General features: G+C 41.0%; 1 protein-coding gene across 1 annotated transcript; it reads left to right on the top strand.

Annotated features, from left to right (window-relative positions):
• Positions 1-1,943: 1,943 nt before the first annotated feature.
• GPR37 (G protein-coupled receptor 37) lies at positions 1,944-17,609 on the top strand. Its single transcript, XM_061198008.1, has 2 exons — positions 1,944-3,984; positions 16,744-17,609. Exons 1-2 carry the CDS (start codon positions 2,959-2,961, stop codon positions 17,560-17,562), a joined length of 1,845 nt encoding a protein of 614 aa, XP_061053991.1. The 5' UTR covers positions 1,944-2,958; the 3' UTR covers positions 17,563-17,609.
• The last annotated feature ends 509 nt before the right edge of the window (positions 17,610-18,118 follow it).

Genomic DNA, 18,118 nt, shown 5'->3' with positions numbered 1-18,118 from the left:
ACCTCCATGAGACTGGCAAAAATGAATAACAATGACAATATCCAAACAAAACTTTGATGGGATAGGAAGAAAAGGGGGGCTCTCATATCCTGCTCTTGGAGAAGGTAATTTGTCAATACCTTAAAAAGCTGATGGTGTTAATATCCTATGAACCTGAAATATCATGTGTAAGTATAAACCCTAGAGGAGCTCTTGCATGTGGGCACAAGGAAACTTCTATGCTTGCTTTTAAGAGTAAAAAGAATGGAAACAACACAAATGTTAACCTATGTTAAAGTTATGTAAAAATGTAATGTAGGAATGTAAAAATTAACTATAGCATATTCATAAAACGGACAAACTAGACTTACATGTATCAATTAGGCTGAATCTCAGAATTATAAGTGTAAAAGGAAAAGAGCAAAATTCAGTGTCTTAACTATTCTATGCCACCATTTGTGTAACTCTTAAAAAGCACACAGAACAGCATGATAAATCATATATGATCTAGCATAAAAGTACAAAATATGTGGATGAAAAAATACACATCAACTTCAGAATATTAGTCACCTCAGGTGATAGAGAGATGGGAATAGGGTGAGAGAAATCTTCTACTTTAACTGTAATACTTCATTAAAAAAAAATTCAGGAGGGGGTAATCTGGGTTAGTTGTGAACAAGAAAAAAAAGTTGTCAAAATAAAACCAGAGATATTGCCCCCCCTCTCATCTCATTAATTTTAAGTCTTGGTTATACATGTGAGCTATTATTTTAATCCTTTTTTTTTACTCTAGATCACATTAATGTGTCACTAATTTCCACCTCTACCCAGAGAGAAATTCAAGTTCAACAAGGAAATAGCTTTTGCACCCTTCCCAGAAACTCCATTGCAATTGATAGGTGGCTTAAAGTGGCTTAAAAAACACAAATTCATTATCTTATCATTCTGGGGGTCAGAACTCTAAAAATGATCAGGCATGGCCTATTCCTTGTCTTTTCCAGTTTCTAGAGCTCTCCAGCATTATTTTAGCTCAGGGTCTCACTTGACTCAGACCCTCCTACCTCCCTCTAGCACGGACCCTTGTGATTTCAATGGACCCACTTGGATAATCCATGATCTTCTCCCCATCTCAAGGGGATGAGAATCCCTTGAGAAATCACATCTGCAAAGTCCCTTTTGCCATGTAAAGTAACATTTTAACAGGTATTAAGAATTAGGATGTGGACATCTTTTGGAAGGCCATGATTCTATCTACCACAATAGGCATTATTTCTCATTGTGTTTTCTCCTGTCTCTCTACATGTTCCCTTTTTTCAAAATGTGTTTATTTCTTCCTCTATCACTTGCTCTCTCTTAATCAGTTTGTCTGCTATTTGTCTGTCGTATTAGCTATATCCTGACAGCTGTGGCCTGAGTGTGGGGTTTTATAATATAAAAGGCTGGAAAGGCCTGGTCAGCCAGGCTGGAAGTTCTGTTCAAGTTAATTTCCCCCTACCTATCATTTCCTTCTACTTCATCAAACAAAACTACTTTCATTGTGGTCTGAGTGGTTCTAAAGTAACCCCTGGTAGGATGCCTCCTAACCCCGTGTTAAAGGGAAAGGGGTATCCTTCGCATCCCCACTCTGCGTCCCACTCCCAGAACTGCTCATTCTCTATGATGGAAGCCTCTGAGCTTCCTTTCTTTCCCGTCCTCAGTTCTTGGAAATACCTAAGGAGGCGAGCGCCTCACCTTACGACTCCCTCGAGGACCCAGGCCTGGAAGCGAACGCACGGATCTCTCCCCACAACCCGGCTCTGGGACCGGTCAGCCTGGTTCAGACATCTGGGGAATTAACATGTCCCGCCCATCCCTAGCCTCGAGCCGCGCAGGCTCCGCGCCTCCGCCCTTGTTCCCTCGCCGCTTCCAGCTCCTACGCGTGGAAGCCGCTACAAAGGGCTTGAATGAAACGTGTGTGGGTTTTGTGACCTCGTAAGCCACCAGGGGATCACGTCTCCCCACAAACCAGCGCATCTCTCGCAGGAGGCTGAGGAGGGGGAGGAGGCGAGGAGCGGAGCGCGGGGTTTCGCGGGCGCGCGCTGCGGCTGGAGCGGCGGCGAGGGGCTTCCTGGCCATGCACCGCCTCGCCCGCGGCGGTTCCGGGCACCACACTCTCCGCCCGGGCTGCGCCCGCTGTCGCCGCCACAAGCTCCTGCGGCCGCCGGCACTGTCCACCGAGGAGCAGAGCTAGCCCTCCCCATCACCGACTCCCTTCTCCGCGGAGACGCGCCGCCCGGCAGCCCGCGCCGCCCCCTGGTCAACTTTGAGCAAGAGGACAAACAACTTTGGCCGTGGCCGCGGGCTTCGCATCCCGCTTCTCCTGGGCCGCAGGAGCCTCGCGAGTCGCTGGGGTTAGGTGGGGCGAGAGTTTCCCCGGCGCATCTGCGCGGCGCCTGGCGGTGGGCAACCTGTTTCCAGCAAGCGGGAGCGGGAGTGTGGCTGCTAGTCATCTGAAGGTGGGGAACTCGTTTTTCTTTCCCTTGAAGCGCCCTCGTCTTGCTGCTGGATAAAGCTATATCGAAAGCGTGTAAATAGGCAGAGCAACTGTTAACAGGAAGGCAACCGCCCCAAAGGCAGGGAGGAGCGTGGGGCTTCGTCCGGACTTCTCCCAGTCGCAACATTAATCAACAGTCAGGCGTTGGTTGCAAGTTTTCAAGGTCAGCCACCGGCAGCAGCGATTCCCTCTCTGAATCTTGGGGATACGCAGCGCTCGGGTTGGCTTTGGCTGAGAAATGCACAGGACACCAAACGAGGACGGATTGTAGAGGGGAAGGGCTGTGACCCCAAGACCCAGCCCCACAACCTCCCCCTAATCTCCCGTCCCCCGCTGCAGGGGCGGGGGTTAGTATGTGACATGTGTCTAACTCTCAGCGGCAACTTTGGCAGCAGGTGTCGGTCCTAAGCAGGAGCCGCCGTTGCCGGGTGCGCCCTCGCCCAGCCATGCGGGCCGCGGGCGCGCGTCTCGCCCGCACCTCGCGGCTGCTGCTTCTGCTACTGCTGGAGGTTTCCGCTTCTCCTGTCCTCGGGTCCGCCCCTGCGCCCGGGAACGAAAATTGTCTGGGGGAAAGCTGTTCACCTACACTGATCCAGCGTCGCAGCAGGGACGCTTGGGGACCGGGAAATTCTGCAGGAGACCTTCTGCCAACCCGTGCGCCCAGGGAGGAGGAGCTGGAGGCAGCGGTGCGCTTGGCGCCTTCATGGGACCCACCCGCGGCCCGCGGCGGTGACCCAGGTGCGGGCAGAGGGGCGGAGGCGTCGGCAGCGGAGCCCTCGGGACCTCCAGCCAGACCACCTGGCGCCTGGAGGTGGAAAGGTGCCCGGGGTCAGAAGCCCCCGGGTACTTTGGGGAGAGGGAACCGCACGGCTCTCCAACTCTTCTTTCACACCTCAGAGGAGAAGGAGAAGGGTCCCAGAGGCGCTGGCATTTCTGGGCGCAGTCAGGAGCAGAGTGTGAAGAAGGAACCCAGAGCCAGCGACCTTTATTATTGGCCAAGGGGAACCGGGAAACTCCAGGGTTCCCACCACGACCCCCAACCCAAGACGGTCAATGGACCGTCGGGGCACGAAGGGCGGACGATTGCACCCCCTGGCAGGGCGCTGGCTCTGAATGGGTCCTCCCTTGAAGGAGTTCACGAACGCGGGGGTCCTCGGCGGGGGAACAGCACGAACCCGCGCTTGCGACTGAAGAACCCTTTCTACCCACTGACCCAGGAGTCATACGGAGCCTATGCGGTCATGTGTTTGTCGGTGGTGATCTTCGGGACCGGCATCATAGGCAACCTGGCGGTGATGTGCATCGTGTGTCACAACTACTACATGCGGAGCATCTCCAACTCCCTCTTGGCCAACCTGGCCTTCTGGGACTTTCTCATCATCTTCTTCTGCCTTCCTCTCGTCATCTTTCACGAGCTGACCAAGAAGTGGCTGCTGGAGGACTTCTCCTGCAAGGTCGTGCCCTATGTAGAGGTAATGCCTTCCAGGGGGTCTCAAGCTACGGGCTTTATTCATTTCCGGGATTTATAGCATCAGACCGGCTGCTCCACGCACCTACCTGGCTGCTGAAGCCCTTCACTTTTTCTCAGGGTCCCTCCCTCATTTCTCTTGCCAATCATTTATAGACATTGGCATTTACATACTGGGCACAGGGGCGGACCTGAGCAGCTTTGTCCACTCACCTTCAAACTCATCTGCTCCTGGATTGGGAAATAACTATGATCTCATAATGTATAGAATTGTTTAGATTTTAAATTTATCTCTCTGCACTATGGTTTTATACTTATAGATTTCTGATTTGGAGACTATCAGAGATTCTAGAGTTAATAAGTAGCCCATCCATGACTGTCCTTATTAGAACCTAGCAAGAAAAAAAACCCTGCATCACTTATCTACTAGGTTTCTAGTGCTCCAATATGATTTCTTCCCCAAGGATATTATCACATTTCTTCTTAAATATCAAAATTGGAGTAATATTTTATTTAACAAAAGGAATCTGCTTTTCTTTGTTTGTCACTTGGCCTGGATATATTAGTAACCTCCCACATTAGTTTGTCTGGCTGTCTGCCATGCTATCCCACCTAAATTCGTATGTCCTTTCTGTTTCTCTTTTTTTCCTTCTCAATTTTGTAACCATTTTATTTATTTTGTATGAATGAGCTTAAGCAAAAATAACACTTTGTACATCATGGCACAGAATTTATTTAACATTCTCAAAGTATATAGTATATATTTGTCGTTTGTTAGAGTATAAGGGATTGGCTATTTTTCCAAGACTAGACAATTTCTTAAGAAGAAGGGGACACATAATAGGTTCCAAACTTTGGAAACGAAAATCTTTGAGTAAAATTTGACTGTTAACATCCTACAGCTAGTGTCCTTAACCGTTATTATGGTAGTTGGAATTTGCTCTTTAAATGGCATTTTTTTAAACACCAGTTCTTGGAAGGAGCCCAAGTGCTTTGTTGCCAGTTGTGTTTTTAGCCAGCTGGCCCTTGATTTACTCCATTCACACTGCCCATTTCATTTATGGAAGCAGAAGAAGGGAAACTGTAAATATTCCAGAGCCCCTGATCCTGTCTGGCACCAGGGCCAGTGACACTATGTTCAACATTGTTCCAGGGCCTAATGCTAGGGGACAAGTAAACAGAAAACCATACCTACTTAGAAGGGCCAAGGCAAGAGACTGTAAATAAGACCCTCTGTTATCCTGGCAGGGATCAGATGCAGGATCATTCCATGCTTGCTAAATCAGCTGTTGCTACTTTACCAAGATCTAGGATTTCTCTTGTTGCCAAGCTCCAAGTAGCTCCGAAACATCTAAATATTTGGTAGACAGCTCATTTTTGAATTGCAGAGAAGGAAGTGAAATTTATGGAAGAGAATATGTGTCTACCAATTGCCTTTTCAAGGTCAATTTCAATTTAAGATTTCTCTGATTGTTTGAATAATGCAGAAGAAATTGACATATGCAGAAAAGAGACAAAAGTAAACTATAAAGTGAATAGGAGAGTTACCTCCAATAAGAGGGAAGCATACTGGCTTGTTTTAAATGTACTGGACAGGATGAAATCATTATACCTTAGAGGGAAAAACAATAAAAAGGACAGAAAAAAGAAACTGGGGAAAGAAAAAAAATTACCAAAGTTCTTGAAAAAAAACTTTAAAAGAAAAGAATCCCATTCAAAGTCAGAAAAGAATATACAAACTTCGGCTAGTTTAATGAGACCTATGAGTTTTGAGTGATGGTATTTATCATGTATGTGTTTTAATTTTCTTTCTCTCTAATTCTGAGGATTTTAAAAAATGTATACTTTCATTTGTATTTCATTTTTAAATTTAATTCTCAGCTCCTTAGGAAAAACAATTATTATTTTTTACTCTCTATTTCTCCCCTTCTTCATAGCCCTTTTCTATTTTTTGACTATTGGTACTAGGCTCTTTTTTTTCCCCTGGAAAAGCAAAGGCTTGGAGAAAAAGATTCACTCATTTTTTTTTCTTGAAAAATTAAACTATAATGTACATTTTTACTGTTAGAATAATGAATAAAAACCTTAAGATTTAGTGTTTCTATATTCATACCTAATCCTAGTCTTCTGAAATAATTCTATAATGTTTCATCATACTCTGTGAAAATGATGATCAGACAGTAGTATCAGCTCCATACTTCCTGATTATGAGGACAAGAAATACAATCCAAATCTCAGAATAAAGCATTTCTGCTTCCAGGAGGCACTGCTGTTTTCACAGAAGTAAGAGGGATCTAATGCCTATTCCATGTTGGGTTTCTGAAAAAAAACAGATGCTAATGTGGAGATCTGCTTCAGGAAGTTTATTGGGGTGTGAGCTCCCGTTGAACACCTGTTAGGGAATGAAGGAAGCAGGACTGGGCAGAGAGGGACGTTGAACTGTGATGCAGATGCCACAAAGACCTCAGCTGACACCACAGGGAGCTCAGGGCTGGGGTGGTCCTAGAGGGAGGTCCTGAATGGAGGCAAGACGGCCCAGCCTTTATAGCCCCTAACAGACCAGTCATTGGATGCAAGTTGCTCCCAGGAAGGGGGCATAACCTTGAGCTGGGTGGATCTCTTTGGTTAAGGGCAATTCCTAGAGAGGGATGCAGCTAAGAGCCGTCAACCACCCATAGTCCCAGCAGCTGGGGGACTTTTGGGAAGAAGCAATCTGGGTGGGGAACCACAGCAGCCACTACAGTGGCTTTTGAATTACCACGTTAAATTAGAACCAGATGGCATTCTAACCCAACCCCCTCATTTTAAAGATGACACATGACACTCAGAAAAGAGAAATGACCATCCTACGTATACATATTTAGTCAATGGCAACCAGACCCTTGTTCTCAACACTTGATGTTGATATTTGTTTAGTAGGCAAACATCTATGAGGCAAAACAGTGTCCAGTGAGTGTTTTCTTTTTATTTTTGCTCCTTGGCATCTTTTAAAAAGATTTTTGTATCCAACAGACAGGAAAAATGATAAGCCCAGTTAACATCATTTGTTATATGATGAAATTTGTAGCTCTTTATATTCTTAAATTTCATCGTTTCCCATAAATTCCATAGTTGGTAGCTCATTAAATTTTAAAAAATTGCAATAATCTGAGACAATGGCATTTTTTCATGTGCCAAACATGATTATTTTAATAATCAAATAAAGATACATAGGTTATATTTTATGTTCTTAAAAATCACAAAGTGTTCTAGATTGGGGAGGACATTACAAATCTTTTTGAAAACTTTCTTCCTGATTTGCCCTCATTCCAAATCTTTTTCTTCTTGACCACAAGACTTCTGAAACTTACTTGACATTTTATCTCCTTTATTATCTAGATTTTGCCTTTTCTTTACTTTCTAGTCTCTTATATTTATTTTACTTGTTGGATATTCTTCCTTTTCTTCCCACCACACACCTTCTTATTGATTTATAATGTATGATTTACCATTTTTCTAGTAGTCTTTTTTGCCTTTTTCAATGTTTTTATTTTTAAATTTTTCTTAGTTACTTAAAAATTTTAACCACAATTAATTTTTATTGATCTTTACAATTTTTCTCTCCCATCTTCTCCTTTGCCTTCTTTTCCTTCTCTAGCACAGTTCTTTTTTCTACAGCTTGAGTATTAGCATAATCTTAAGGAGGAAGTAGAATTTGGGGGAGAGTTGGGTTTGTGTAGAAAAATAGGTGTTTCTTCAGCAGAAATTATAGGTCTTTGCAATTCGCATTCAACTCTTCTTTTTATTTCAATTTGTTGACCAAAGCTTAAGGAGAACACCCAGCTTCCAGAGTCTATCTCTAGAAAGAGAGGTTTATTATAATACTGCTATGAGTGGGAACACAGTAGGAACATTTGTAGTTGATAATTTCTCTCTTTCTGTTCCAGGATTATGATGTCTCTGTGGCCTAGTGATAAGTCCCATAAATCAGACGGAATGGTAGGAAAGGGGGATAGGAGAGAAGGAAATCTGGGTGGATGGTGGCCATCCTAACAGCCACGTCATTTTAAACTGGTTTGTCAGAGAGTCACCAGAAAAAACTATACTCAAAGCAATAGTTGTATGTAGAGAGAGAGCGTGTAGATGTGGGTTGGATATGGAGGTCTGGGTGTAGATTGCAGTAGTAGAATGGCAGAGGAGTTCCCTACCACACCATTCTCTTAGGGATCTAAAAAATGGTTAAAGCCAAATAACTCAGGCATTGAATGTAGCTACTAGAACAGCTCTCTGCTAATTATTTGATGAAAGCCAACCAGAGTCAGTGTATCACGTGATCCAGATCCACTGCTAACTATTTATTTCCATTTGGATGTTAATTGGACATTTTGAATAATATAGACAGCTCCTTAGTTTAAAGAACTCAAAGCTTCATGGTGAGTGGTAGGGAAGGAAGAAGGCTTCAAATAGTTCTAAGTTAACCCCAGATCTAACTGTATTTTTATTTTCCTGGGATACAAGATTCCTGCATGAGGGTGGGGGGTGGATAAAGGGAAAGCATCTCACCAGGGCCTCTGGACCAGGGATGATTTGTGAAAGGTCTAGAATCTTTCGTGATGAAAAAAGCCAGATTCTCCAATGGCTTTAGAAATACTGGTTTTAAACTGAGTGAGCAAATGACTTTTTCATTGTCTTAGATTGTAGTTGGCACTGACAGATACGAAAAGAAGGGTACTGAAGCTGAAGATGATATTGCTATACAGTTCTGTGAGTCTACACAGATTTCCCTAAAACTCCTAGATTCAAGTACTAGCACATTGATCACGGCAGACAGTAAATTTGCTTGAGGGGTGGATTAGCCATTGGGTATTCTGATAGACTTTTAAGTGGAAACACAGTTTTGTGAGCCACTTGAAAGTTGCTAATAATACTATCAGGGAAAATAGACACACTGTGTGAGAATGGTGCTTAACAAATATTGTATGACTTCCTATTAATCCCTTTATAATAATTTTCACATTCCCATGCAAGTGACAGTATTTGGCTGATAACTCCAGCAGAAAACAAAAAAAGTATAAAGTGTGCTCCTATGTATAACTCCGTTCATGAACAGTGTACGGTGAAGTTTACTGAGTTTGGGTTCCACATAAGAAATAAAAGCTTTATGATATTCAAATGTGAAATTCAAATAATTTCCTTGACTATTGATTGTAATAAGAATGTCATCCTTTTTTAAAGCTTGCCAATGAAGTATAAACAGGAACATGGATTTTTCTTTACTTGCCTTCTAGAGATATTAGTTGGCATTCAGCTTTTAAGGATTATACACAAAACAGCAGCACCCAATAACTGATTAAAGAACAGCTTGTATAATTCATTATTTTCTATAGTCCTTTTCCGTAGATGTCATCATTCATTCATTTATTTACTATCCATTCATTCATTAAACATTTATTGGGCTTTTCTGCTATGCTAGATACTATGTTAGGAGGGAACAGGAGTGGAAGAAGAAGGGAAAGAGAGGAAAAAGTTCCCAAAGATGAGTAACATAGATATGATACTGCTATTATAGACAGGTGAAATCATGTGCTACAGTGTGATGAATACTATAAAAGAGGCTTAAACAAGGTGCTATGGAAGTTCAGGCATGGCTCTGGAATGGGTCAGCTCACGTTTGTACTTAGTTATGACCAAAGATGGAGAAATTCAAGTGAAAACTATGTTCCCTCTCATTCTTTTTCAAGCATAGTCTTACGCTTAGTTTTCGTAAATGCATACAGCCTAGAGCCATGGTGAAAAGTTACAACTATGAAAGTCTTTTAATTCTTGTTTTCTCAAATTTTCCTGGGATAGGAGGTCTATAAGACAATTGGGCAGATGGGACAGTCCTAGAAATTTCATTTAGAATACAGAATTATTCTAAATATTATTAAATATTAAATTATTATTTAGAATACACTGCCTGAGATAACCATTTCTGCTTTGGAATTAGTCGTCCTCGTTAGCCATAAGGACATTAAGTAAATGAAATTTTTTAAAGTTTATTTAAATGAATTGTTTAATTAGCAATGTAATAACAGCACATTAAATTGAGTCCTTTTCTTCTGAAAATCTCTAAAACGTACCTATCGTTTGATTTGACCTTAGAGAACATAGGAAGAAAGGCTGACAAGGGAGATACTTTAGACCCTATTATAGAGTCAGGGAAAGCGAAGCATAAAGAATGGACCTTCCTGAGAACTGGATTAATTTCTCAAGCCCACAGTCAAAGTGAGGACGTATCCTCAGTTCCTGAGGGCTGCCAACGTATCTGGTTATATCAACAAAACATCTCTCAACAGTGAAAAAGAAGCAAATATTTCCACAGAAGCAAAATAGATCTGAGCTTATGAGTGTACCCAAGGCTGAGGAAGTAAGGGTCTACCTTGCCCTTCACCCTTGTACTGCATGGGCCTTGAGAGAGTGATCCCACCTTTAATAGCTCTTCCTATGTGCTGCAACTAGGTTTAACAGTGTCCCATTGGAAGCACAGGGATCTGAGTCTGGGATGTGGACCGTGTGGGGAGAGGGTGGGCAGACTGCTATGCAGGGAGGTTTGTCTCTGGCACTGCATTTCTGTGCCCATCCTCCAGGGATCCTCTGTCTTTTTTTTTTTTTAACCACAAATTGACCTGCCAAGGTCCCATAATTAACTCAACCTTGTTGCCAAGACTAACTCTTAAGTATCCTTATGAGAATGGTATTCTTTGTGCCAGAAGAGATCTCACCTAAAATTTCAAGGTTGAGTGGAGAATGGAATTGCTACAACCTCAAATATGGGCCCTTTCTATTTGCAAAGTAGGTACAGATACTTTCCACAAAACCTCCAGAAGAACCGGATATCATCACAATTCCAGGCTTATTCTTGAGACAGAATACTTTCAGTTTGTGAATTTATGATGGTTTTCAATGTGCTCTGTCAGCACACTTGAATGGTTGATAGCATGAATGATGCCAAGGTCACTGATTTGATCCTAGCCTAGAATGAGTCATTTCAATTAGGTCTATGACTGTACTCAGGGCTGCCATTTTTTTACTCCCTTCTCGTCACTCCCTGCCTTCAGGGAACTTTTCTCCTACCTTTACTGTCTTCTCCTTGGTTCAGATTTCTCTTATATAGGAAAAGCATCTGTTAACTAATTCACAGTAAGGTGTGAAATTTAGAGATACATGCCTTTTAAAGAGGAATGAATAAAGAAAGGGTACTTCCTTAACCTACTACAAACAATGGAATTTTGGTTAAGAACAGAGAAATTTTGTCTTAAAATGTGGTTTCTCATAATTACCCAAGCACAAATGGATGAGGCCAACTCTGATTTTGTCTTTAGTTTAGGTTCACCATCATGCAAATCAATTTCATTAGTCACAAGAAAAAAATAGGTGAAAATTTGTTACTGCTCTTTGGAAACTTGTCAGAACCCTTAGGTGAAAAACAGAAATTCCAGTTCATTTTAAGATTGATTAGAAACATCATAATAATATCAACGGTTGAAATGTGGACTTTGAGCTTGTGGGAAATATTACATTTTGAAATGAATTTCTAATTATTGAGAATAAATATGGAATATATAAATGCTTTAAGACCTGTTGATTCCAATAGATGGCTTCCATTTTAGGACAAATGATGTTAATCTTGCTTCATTTGCATTTTTACACTAATGAGCATTGGCATATTTATAATTAAATTATAACATTTTAGATAAGTTGTAGTAAAATGATTATTATTTTTTAACTGCAAAGGAATGTACTTCTACAGAAGTCAGAAGTTGTAATTGGTAGGAATGTCAAGGTGGGACTATAAAGGTAAAGAAAGATTTATAGGGTCAAGACAAATTTTGGATGATATACTGGCTTTTAAATAGTCTCCATTGTTTTTTAAATAAGTAAGAGCATGTTATCAAGTTTAAAAAAAAGGGAAGAAAGTTGAAAATGAGGCAATAATGACAGTTGATATCTTCATTGGAAATCACATATAGATGAAATAGCCTGGATATAATAGAAATAGATAGATATTTATGATATGTGACCGTATCAGATTAAATCTCAGTGATATTGATAAAGGTAAGAAACCTTCTTTTTGAAAGTGGAAGAGTGGCCATGAAGGGCTCTGTTTCATTTCAGAGATGTGTATGTCCTTGTGAGGGTTGAGACAAATCTCTCTTACTCACTCTATATTTTGGTTTGGAAACACTAATGCAAGTGTGATGATCTGCATGCACTCTGAAATGAAGACCTTTTGATAAAGGCCATCTGATTCACAGCAGTCAGATAAACAGTGGCTCTGAGAAACATGCTGTCTCCACTGTTGCGAAAAGAAGTGTCTCTGGTGGGGAAGTTGCCCTGAAGTGTTGCAAGGATAAGGATTATGGAAAATGCAAGAGGAAGCCAGGGCACACAAGCTCAAGCCATTTAGAGTTTCAAAGGAAACTCTACCCTGTGCTCCTCATGCTTTTTTCCTGACCGATTGTTAGGTCTCTAACCATGGACTTATAATAGGTTATCATTCATGGCTCAAATGAATGGGTTTTGTTAACAATAACGCCCTTGTTTCGAGAGTTACTTGTATACAAAGGACAGCACATAAATAGATGCACTTAAACATCTTTTTGAGGTAAAATATAAGTTAGGCTAGAGTAAGTTGTCATGACTTTGGTTAGAAATTTTCCTGTTTTATAAAAATCAGTGTATTCCAGCCGCTTCACTGTACTTAAGCATGTAGATTTGATTTCATATGAAAGAATTTTTGCTTGGAAGTACATTGGTCTTTTCTTTCCCCATCAGTGTTATCACTGATGTATATCAGAGGGTTTAGCAAAAGACACTGTTTATTTGGTATGAGTTGTACCTTCATAGCTTAACCTCATTCATAAAGATTTCCTATTTGTCTGTCTGCAGTAAGCTTCTGAGAAATGGAGCAATAGCTAAAACAGGAGTTCCATAGATGACTGTTTTTCTTTCTTTTTTTTTTCGGCCGCGCCATGCGGCATGCGGGATCTTAGTTCCCTGACTAGGGATCGAACCCATGCCCCCTGCATTGGGAGCGTGGAGTCTTAACCACTGGACTGCCAGGGAAGTCCGACTGTTTTTCATAAAGTATCCACGTGCTCTTTCTTCACCTCATTTTGAATGAACTTAATATAGTACTAGGTAAAGATGGTGGCCAGGATTTCCTCAAGGCTGGATGTTTGTATTGAGTTAGCACCTTGAGCAGTGGGGAGAACATTTTGAGACTGGAGCTGCCTCTTTCCCACGTGAGTGTCTCCACTTGCCTGTGCCTGTCCAGTGCCTTGAAGCAACGCTGCAGGTGACCACCGGTGACCACAGCTGCCCACAGCCTCACCACTCTGGATGTTGACTGGACAGGGGCTGAAGTAGCTTTACTGTTGTTATTCCAGGACACAAAGAAGAGCAGAACATTGCTGTTGGAAGAAAAGATTTTAGATTTTGTTTAGATTTTGTTTATTTTGTTTATTTCGATTCTCTAGTGTCTGTATTTTGATGCCAATTCCCTCAAAATTCTCAGTACCTCATTTTCCCCACTAGTTAAAGATTTCTGCTTCCAGCTTTCCTCTGATCTTGATTCTCACAATTAATAGTCTTGTCTATTCAAAGTGTTTACAGTTCTGCTTTTGTTGATGATCATTAGTCCTTCCATTGCAGTTTAATTAATAACAGATTACATCTCACTCATTCCATCTCTCAGAATATTGCTTCAAAGAACTACCCATCTAAGCTAATGCTTAACTGCTTTACTCCCAAGAGCGTATTTCCTAGTGATATTGAATTTTAGCAATCAGATATGGTCATTAAATGCAGAAGATCCAGCCTTCATGATACAGTTTTATAATTGTATATAATCGCACCATGCATCTTGGTAGAATTTCTAATGAGCTGTATGTAAACAAGTATATTTAAAAATTGTGATAGAAATCTTTTCATGTTACCCCAGCATTTAGCATTCTAATTACATGGATAGATTCCATATCCGAGTAGGCAGAAATTAGCCCACCACCCATTGTGCAGATGATTTTTATCAATTAATTTCTGAGGCATGCAGTTAAGCCTTTACAAAGGTTTACGGTCTCCTGTAAATAATTTGGGAAAGTACTGAGCTGGGACCTTGTACCCTTTTTGCTCTTTCACATCATAAAATCAAGTGTATAAGTGAATTTACAGAAAAATATCTGGAGTAATAACACTGCAGGCAGTGGCGGCAGGAGGGAGTAGCTATGTGGGACTGGCATTTGGGCTGTAGTTGCTGTTGGCAACTGCGCAGTAAGTGCTATCTGCATTTGGGGCGGTGTTTGCCTCAGCGGTTCCTTTAACAACTCTCTCTGTAGCTCTTGTGACCTTCCTGGACAGTTCACCCCGTTTCAGCTGGATCCTAATTGCAGAGGATCCTATCAGAGAGAAGTACAATTTGAAAATAGGAAGCTGGACACAGGAGCTTCCTGAAATTTGTGTATGACAACTGGGAAGCTTCCCTCAATCCATGATTCGTCAAATATGTTTGAGGTCCTCAGTACTGAAGCTCTTGGGAGTATGGCTGAAGAACTGAGCATCTTCAAATAAGATACAGTGTAGAAGGATTCCTGAGCGAAAAATTGAGGCACATCTTACTCTTGCTTAAAATTTGTCCTGTTTTTTTTTTTTTTTTAAATCTTGTGAGATGAACTATACAGAAGCTAGAACCCCCCCCCCCCTTTTTTTTTGCTTTTTGAAGCAGTGAACATCTTTTAATTAGAGTGGATGTGCAGCACCGTTTATGATATCTAAGGAGTGGTAATCTAACACACCTGTCTTGGTACCTGTCCACCCACATTCATTTGTTCTTTGCTATTACCGCTCATGAAATGCTTTGTAACACACTTGGAGATAGGTATGCAAATGCTAGCTCCTGTGATAATTAGTCCAGATTTTAAATCTCTAGATTTAAAATTAAGGAGGTTAATCGGGGAGAAGACGCTGTGTGTTGTGCGTTCTTTGTAAGGAATGATAGAAAATTACCAAGCACATAGATGTTCTGAGCCTCTAAGAGATTGCTTCTCTTCAGAGTCTCGTATTTTCAAATCACCAAGCTGTCCTTTTAACAGAAATGTTATTCATAATTTAAAAAGAATGCACAGCATAAACTTTTGTAGCTTTGTATTTGTGGACTGACTCAGGATACAGAGTGACAAGGAAACATGCACAAGATTTGCCTCAGTGAAGACAGTGCAGAAAGCCTTGCTGAGGATTTGTGTACATTTGATGGCACGAGAATTATTTTGTTTTTGGTTTACAGTGTTATAGAGAGATGAATCAAAACATTTGAAAAGCTAATATATAAATTAAAACTTTCAAAAATCTGTAAAATAAAATACAGCAATTTCCCAGTAATACTGTTCGATGCAGACCTTTAGAAAATGGCACGTCCTTGCCAGATTTGCATTCAAACTATGACATTAAAAAAATTACTGACATTAAAACAAAATCTGATTTTAAGACAGTTGCACAGTGTGGACTTCAATTTTAGAATTATTTTGAGTCTCTAGCAGAGATGCAAAATATATTTCCATCAAGTCAAACAACTCACTAAGTTGAATGTTAATTTTAAAAAGGTGAATGTAGAGATGACTCTTTTTTCATGGCAGGCATATTAGATTGATATTTCTTATACCGGTGTTTATGGGAAACTTCATGAATTTTGTAGTACAAGAACTGTGGTTATAAGTTCAACCATGACCTCTTGATTTGCCCTGATCTAGACTTTGTTGGTCATATTTTGCTTCATGTTTGCTTTTCAAACAGTTAACCCCTCATTATATCTCATTTTCAGACTGTCTCCAAGTTATGAGAATAGTCAGGACATGGATGCAGTGTCTTTATTTCCCACACGAGAACTAGTAGACACTGACGAATGTGTAGTGTGTAAGAAGAGAGATTATTTGACATTGGAACCCTCATAGAATCCACAAGGCAAGTTGTCATCGTTCTGGGGAGAGTGACAGCTTGAATGTAGTAAATAAACAACTAATGTTTTGAGTACTAAAATTGTTAGGACAAATGGTTTTCCTTTTGTCAACATGATCCCTTCGAGTTCTAAAAATGTAGACATTAATGTATATTATATATATGTATGTATGTATATATTTCCTTGCCCCTTTGCCAAGGCATGACTTATGCCTGTGCTTCTTAAACATTCCCACTTAGCGGGCAGGGGAGAATGAATGCAGGTATTTGGGGTATACCCCAAAGCATCCATCCACCTAGGGAACTTTCTTTTAGTCTCCTGGTTTATCTTAACCCTCATGAACATTTTACATCCTATCCATTGTCCTTGTTTAAATATATAAATAAAGACTCTATTTATTAAACATGAAGTTATTTTAATTTCCCCCCAAACAGTGGGGTAAATCTGATGCTCTCAGATGATTACTGTGTTTATCTTGTGACTTGACAACCACCTCGCCCCTCTAAGTTGACTATGACCTAGCTGATCTTCATGGCTCCTTCCAGCTTTAATATTTTTTGGCTCCATGACCCTGAACCACTATATTTCTTCTTCTTTTTTTTCTTCTAGTTTTATTTGTTGTCCTTACAATGATTCAGCTGTAGTCACCAACCCAGTTACTCATGCCTCATTCCAGGAAATCGTTTTCTTTTTTTTTTTTTTTCCCCGTACTTTTTGCCCGTCTCTATTTATTGCCTAACGTTTTGATCTTTCAGAGATGACCCAGGAAAAATATATTCTGTGTTCCTCCCGCAGGCTGCTTCTCTCGGAGTTACTACGTTCACCTTATGTGCTCTGTGTATAGACCGCTTCCGTGCGGCCACTAACGTCCAGATGTACTACGAAATGATAGAAAACTGTTCTTCCACAACCGCCAAACTTGCTGTTATATGGGTGGGTGCTCTCCTGTTGGCACTGCCGGAAGTGGCGCTCCGCCAGCTGAGCAAGGAGGACCCGGGCTTCAGCGGGCGCGCCCCCGCGGAGCGCTGCGTCATCAAGATCTCCCCGGATCTCCCCGACACCATCTATGTTTTAGCGCTCACCTACGACAGCGCCAGACTCTGGTGGTACTTCGGCTGTTACTTCTGTTTGCCCACACTTTTCACCATCACCTGCTCTTTAGTGACTGCAAGGAAAATCCGCAAAGCCGAGAAAGCCTGTACCCGGGGGAATAAGCGGCAGATTCAGCTAGAAAGCCAGATGAACTGTACAGTCGTGGCTTTGACCATTTTATATGGATTTTGCATTATTCCTGAAAATATCTGCAACATTGTTACTGCTTACATGGCTACAGGGGTTTCCCAGCAGACAATGGACCTTCTTAATATCATCAGCCAGTTCCTTTTGTTCTTTAAGTCCTGTGTGACCCCTGTCCTACTTTTCTGTCTCTGCAAACCCTTCAGTCGGGCCTTTATGGAGTGCTGCTGCTGCTGTTGTGATGACTGCATCCAGAAGTCTTCCACGGTGACCAGTGATGACAATGACAACGAATACACCACAGAACTGGAGCTCTCACCTTTCAGTACCATACGCCGGGAGATGTCCACGTTCGCGTCCGTTGGAACTCATTGCTGAAGCACAGCCTTTGGTTTGCTTAGGTTTCTTTATTTGTTTCATTTTCATATCCTGTGAAAGTTTTTACTTCATATTTTTCCTTAGTGGGAAAACATGCAAAAAAGGAGAGAAATATTAACTACTGTAGAACTGATTTTGCAAATTAATATTTGTGCTTTGAAAAAAAAAGTTTATATTTAGTTATTTAAGAAGTATGAGGAGGCCAATAGTTTTAGATCATTTTATCTGGTATGGTGCTAATATTTTATTTGAAAAAAGTGACTGCACCTTAATTAATTGCTAACTTTCTTTTGTTCTTTTAAAAATATAATCACTGTATATTGATTATAGCCATGTGATTTTGTAGGCTATTTGATGTTTGAGTTGTGATTGAAAGTATATTGTATATGGTATCGTGAGGTGAGTTGTAGTTAAGAAGCATTCACAAAGTAGCACCAAATAAATTACACTTTATTCTTAACGTCATTGTCAATCTACTTTTAACCAAGATTCAATAAATCTTTTAATTGCCTTAAATACACAATTACTGATTCTATGCACAATTTAAAATCAGCCT

Source organism: Eubalaena glacialis, chromosome 8 (genome assembly GCF_028564815.1).
Source record: "Eubalaena glacialis isolate mEubGla1 chromosome 8, mEubGla1.1.hap2.+ XY, whole genome shotgun sequence".
Lineage (NCBI taxonomy): Eukaryota > Metazoa > Chordata > Mammalia > Artiodactyla > Balaenidae > Eubalaena > Eubalaena glacialis.
The sequence above is the reverse complement of the archived record's forward strand: the minus strand, read 5'-3'. Positions and strand labels throughout refer to the sequence as shown.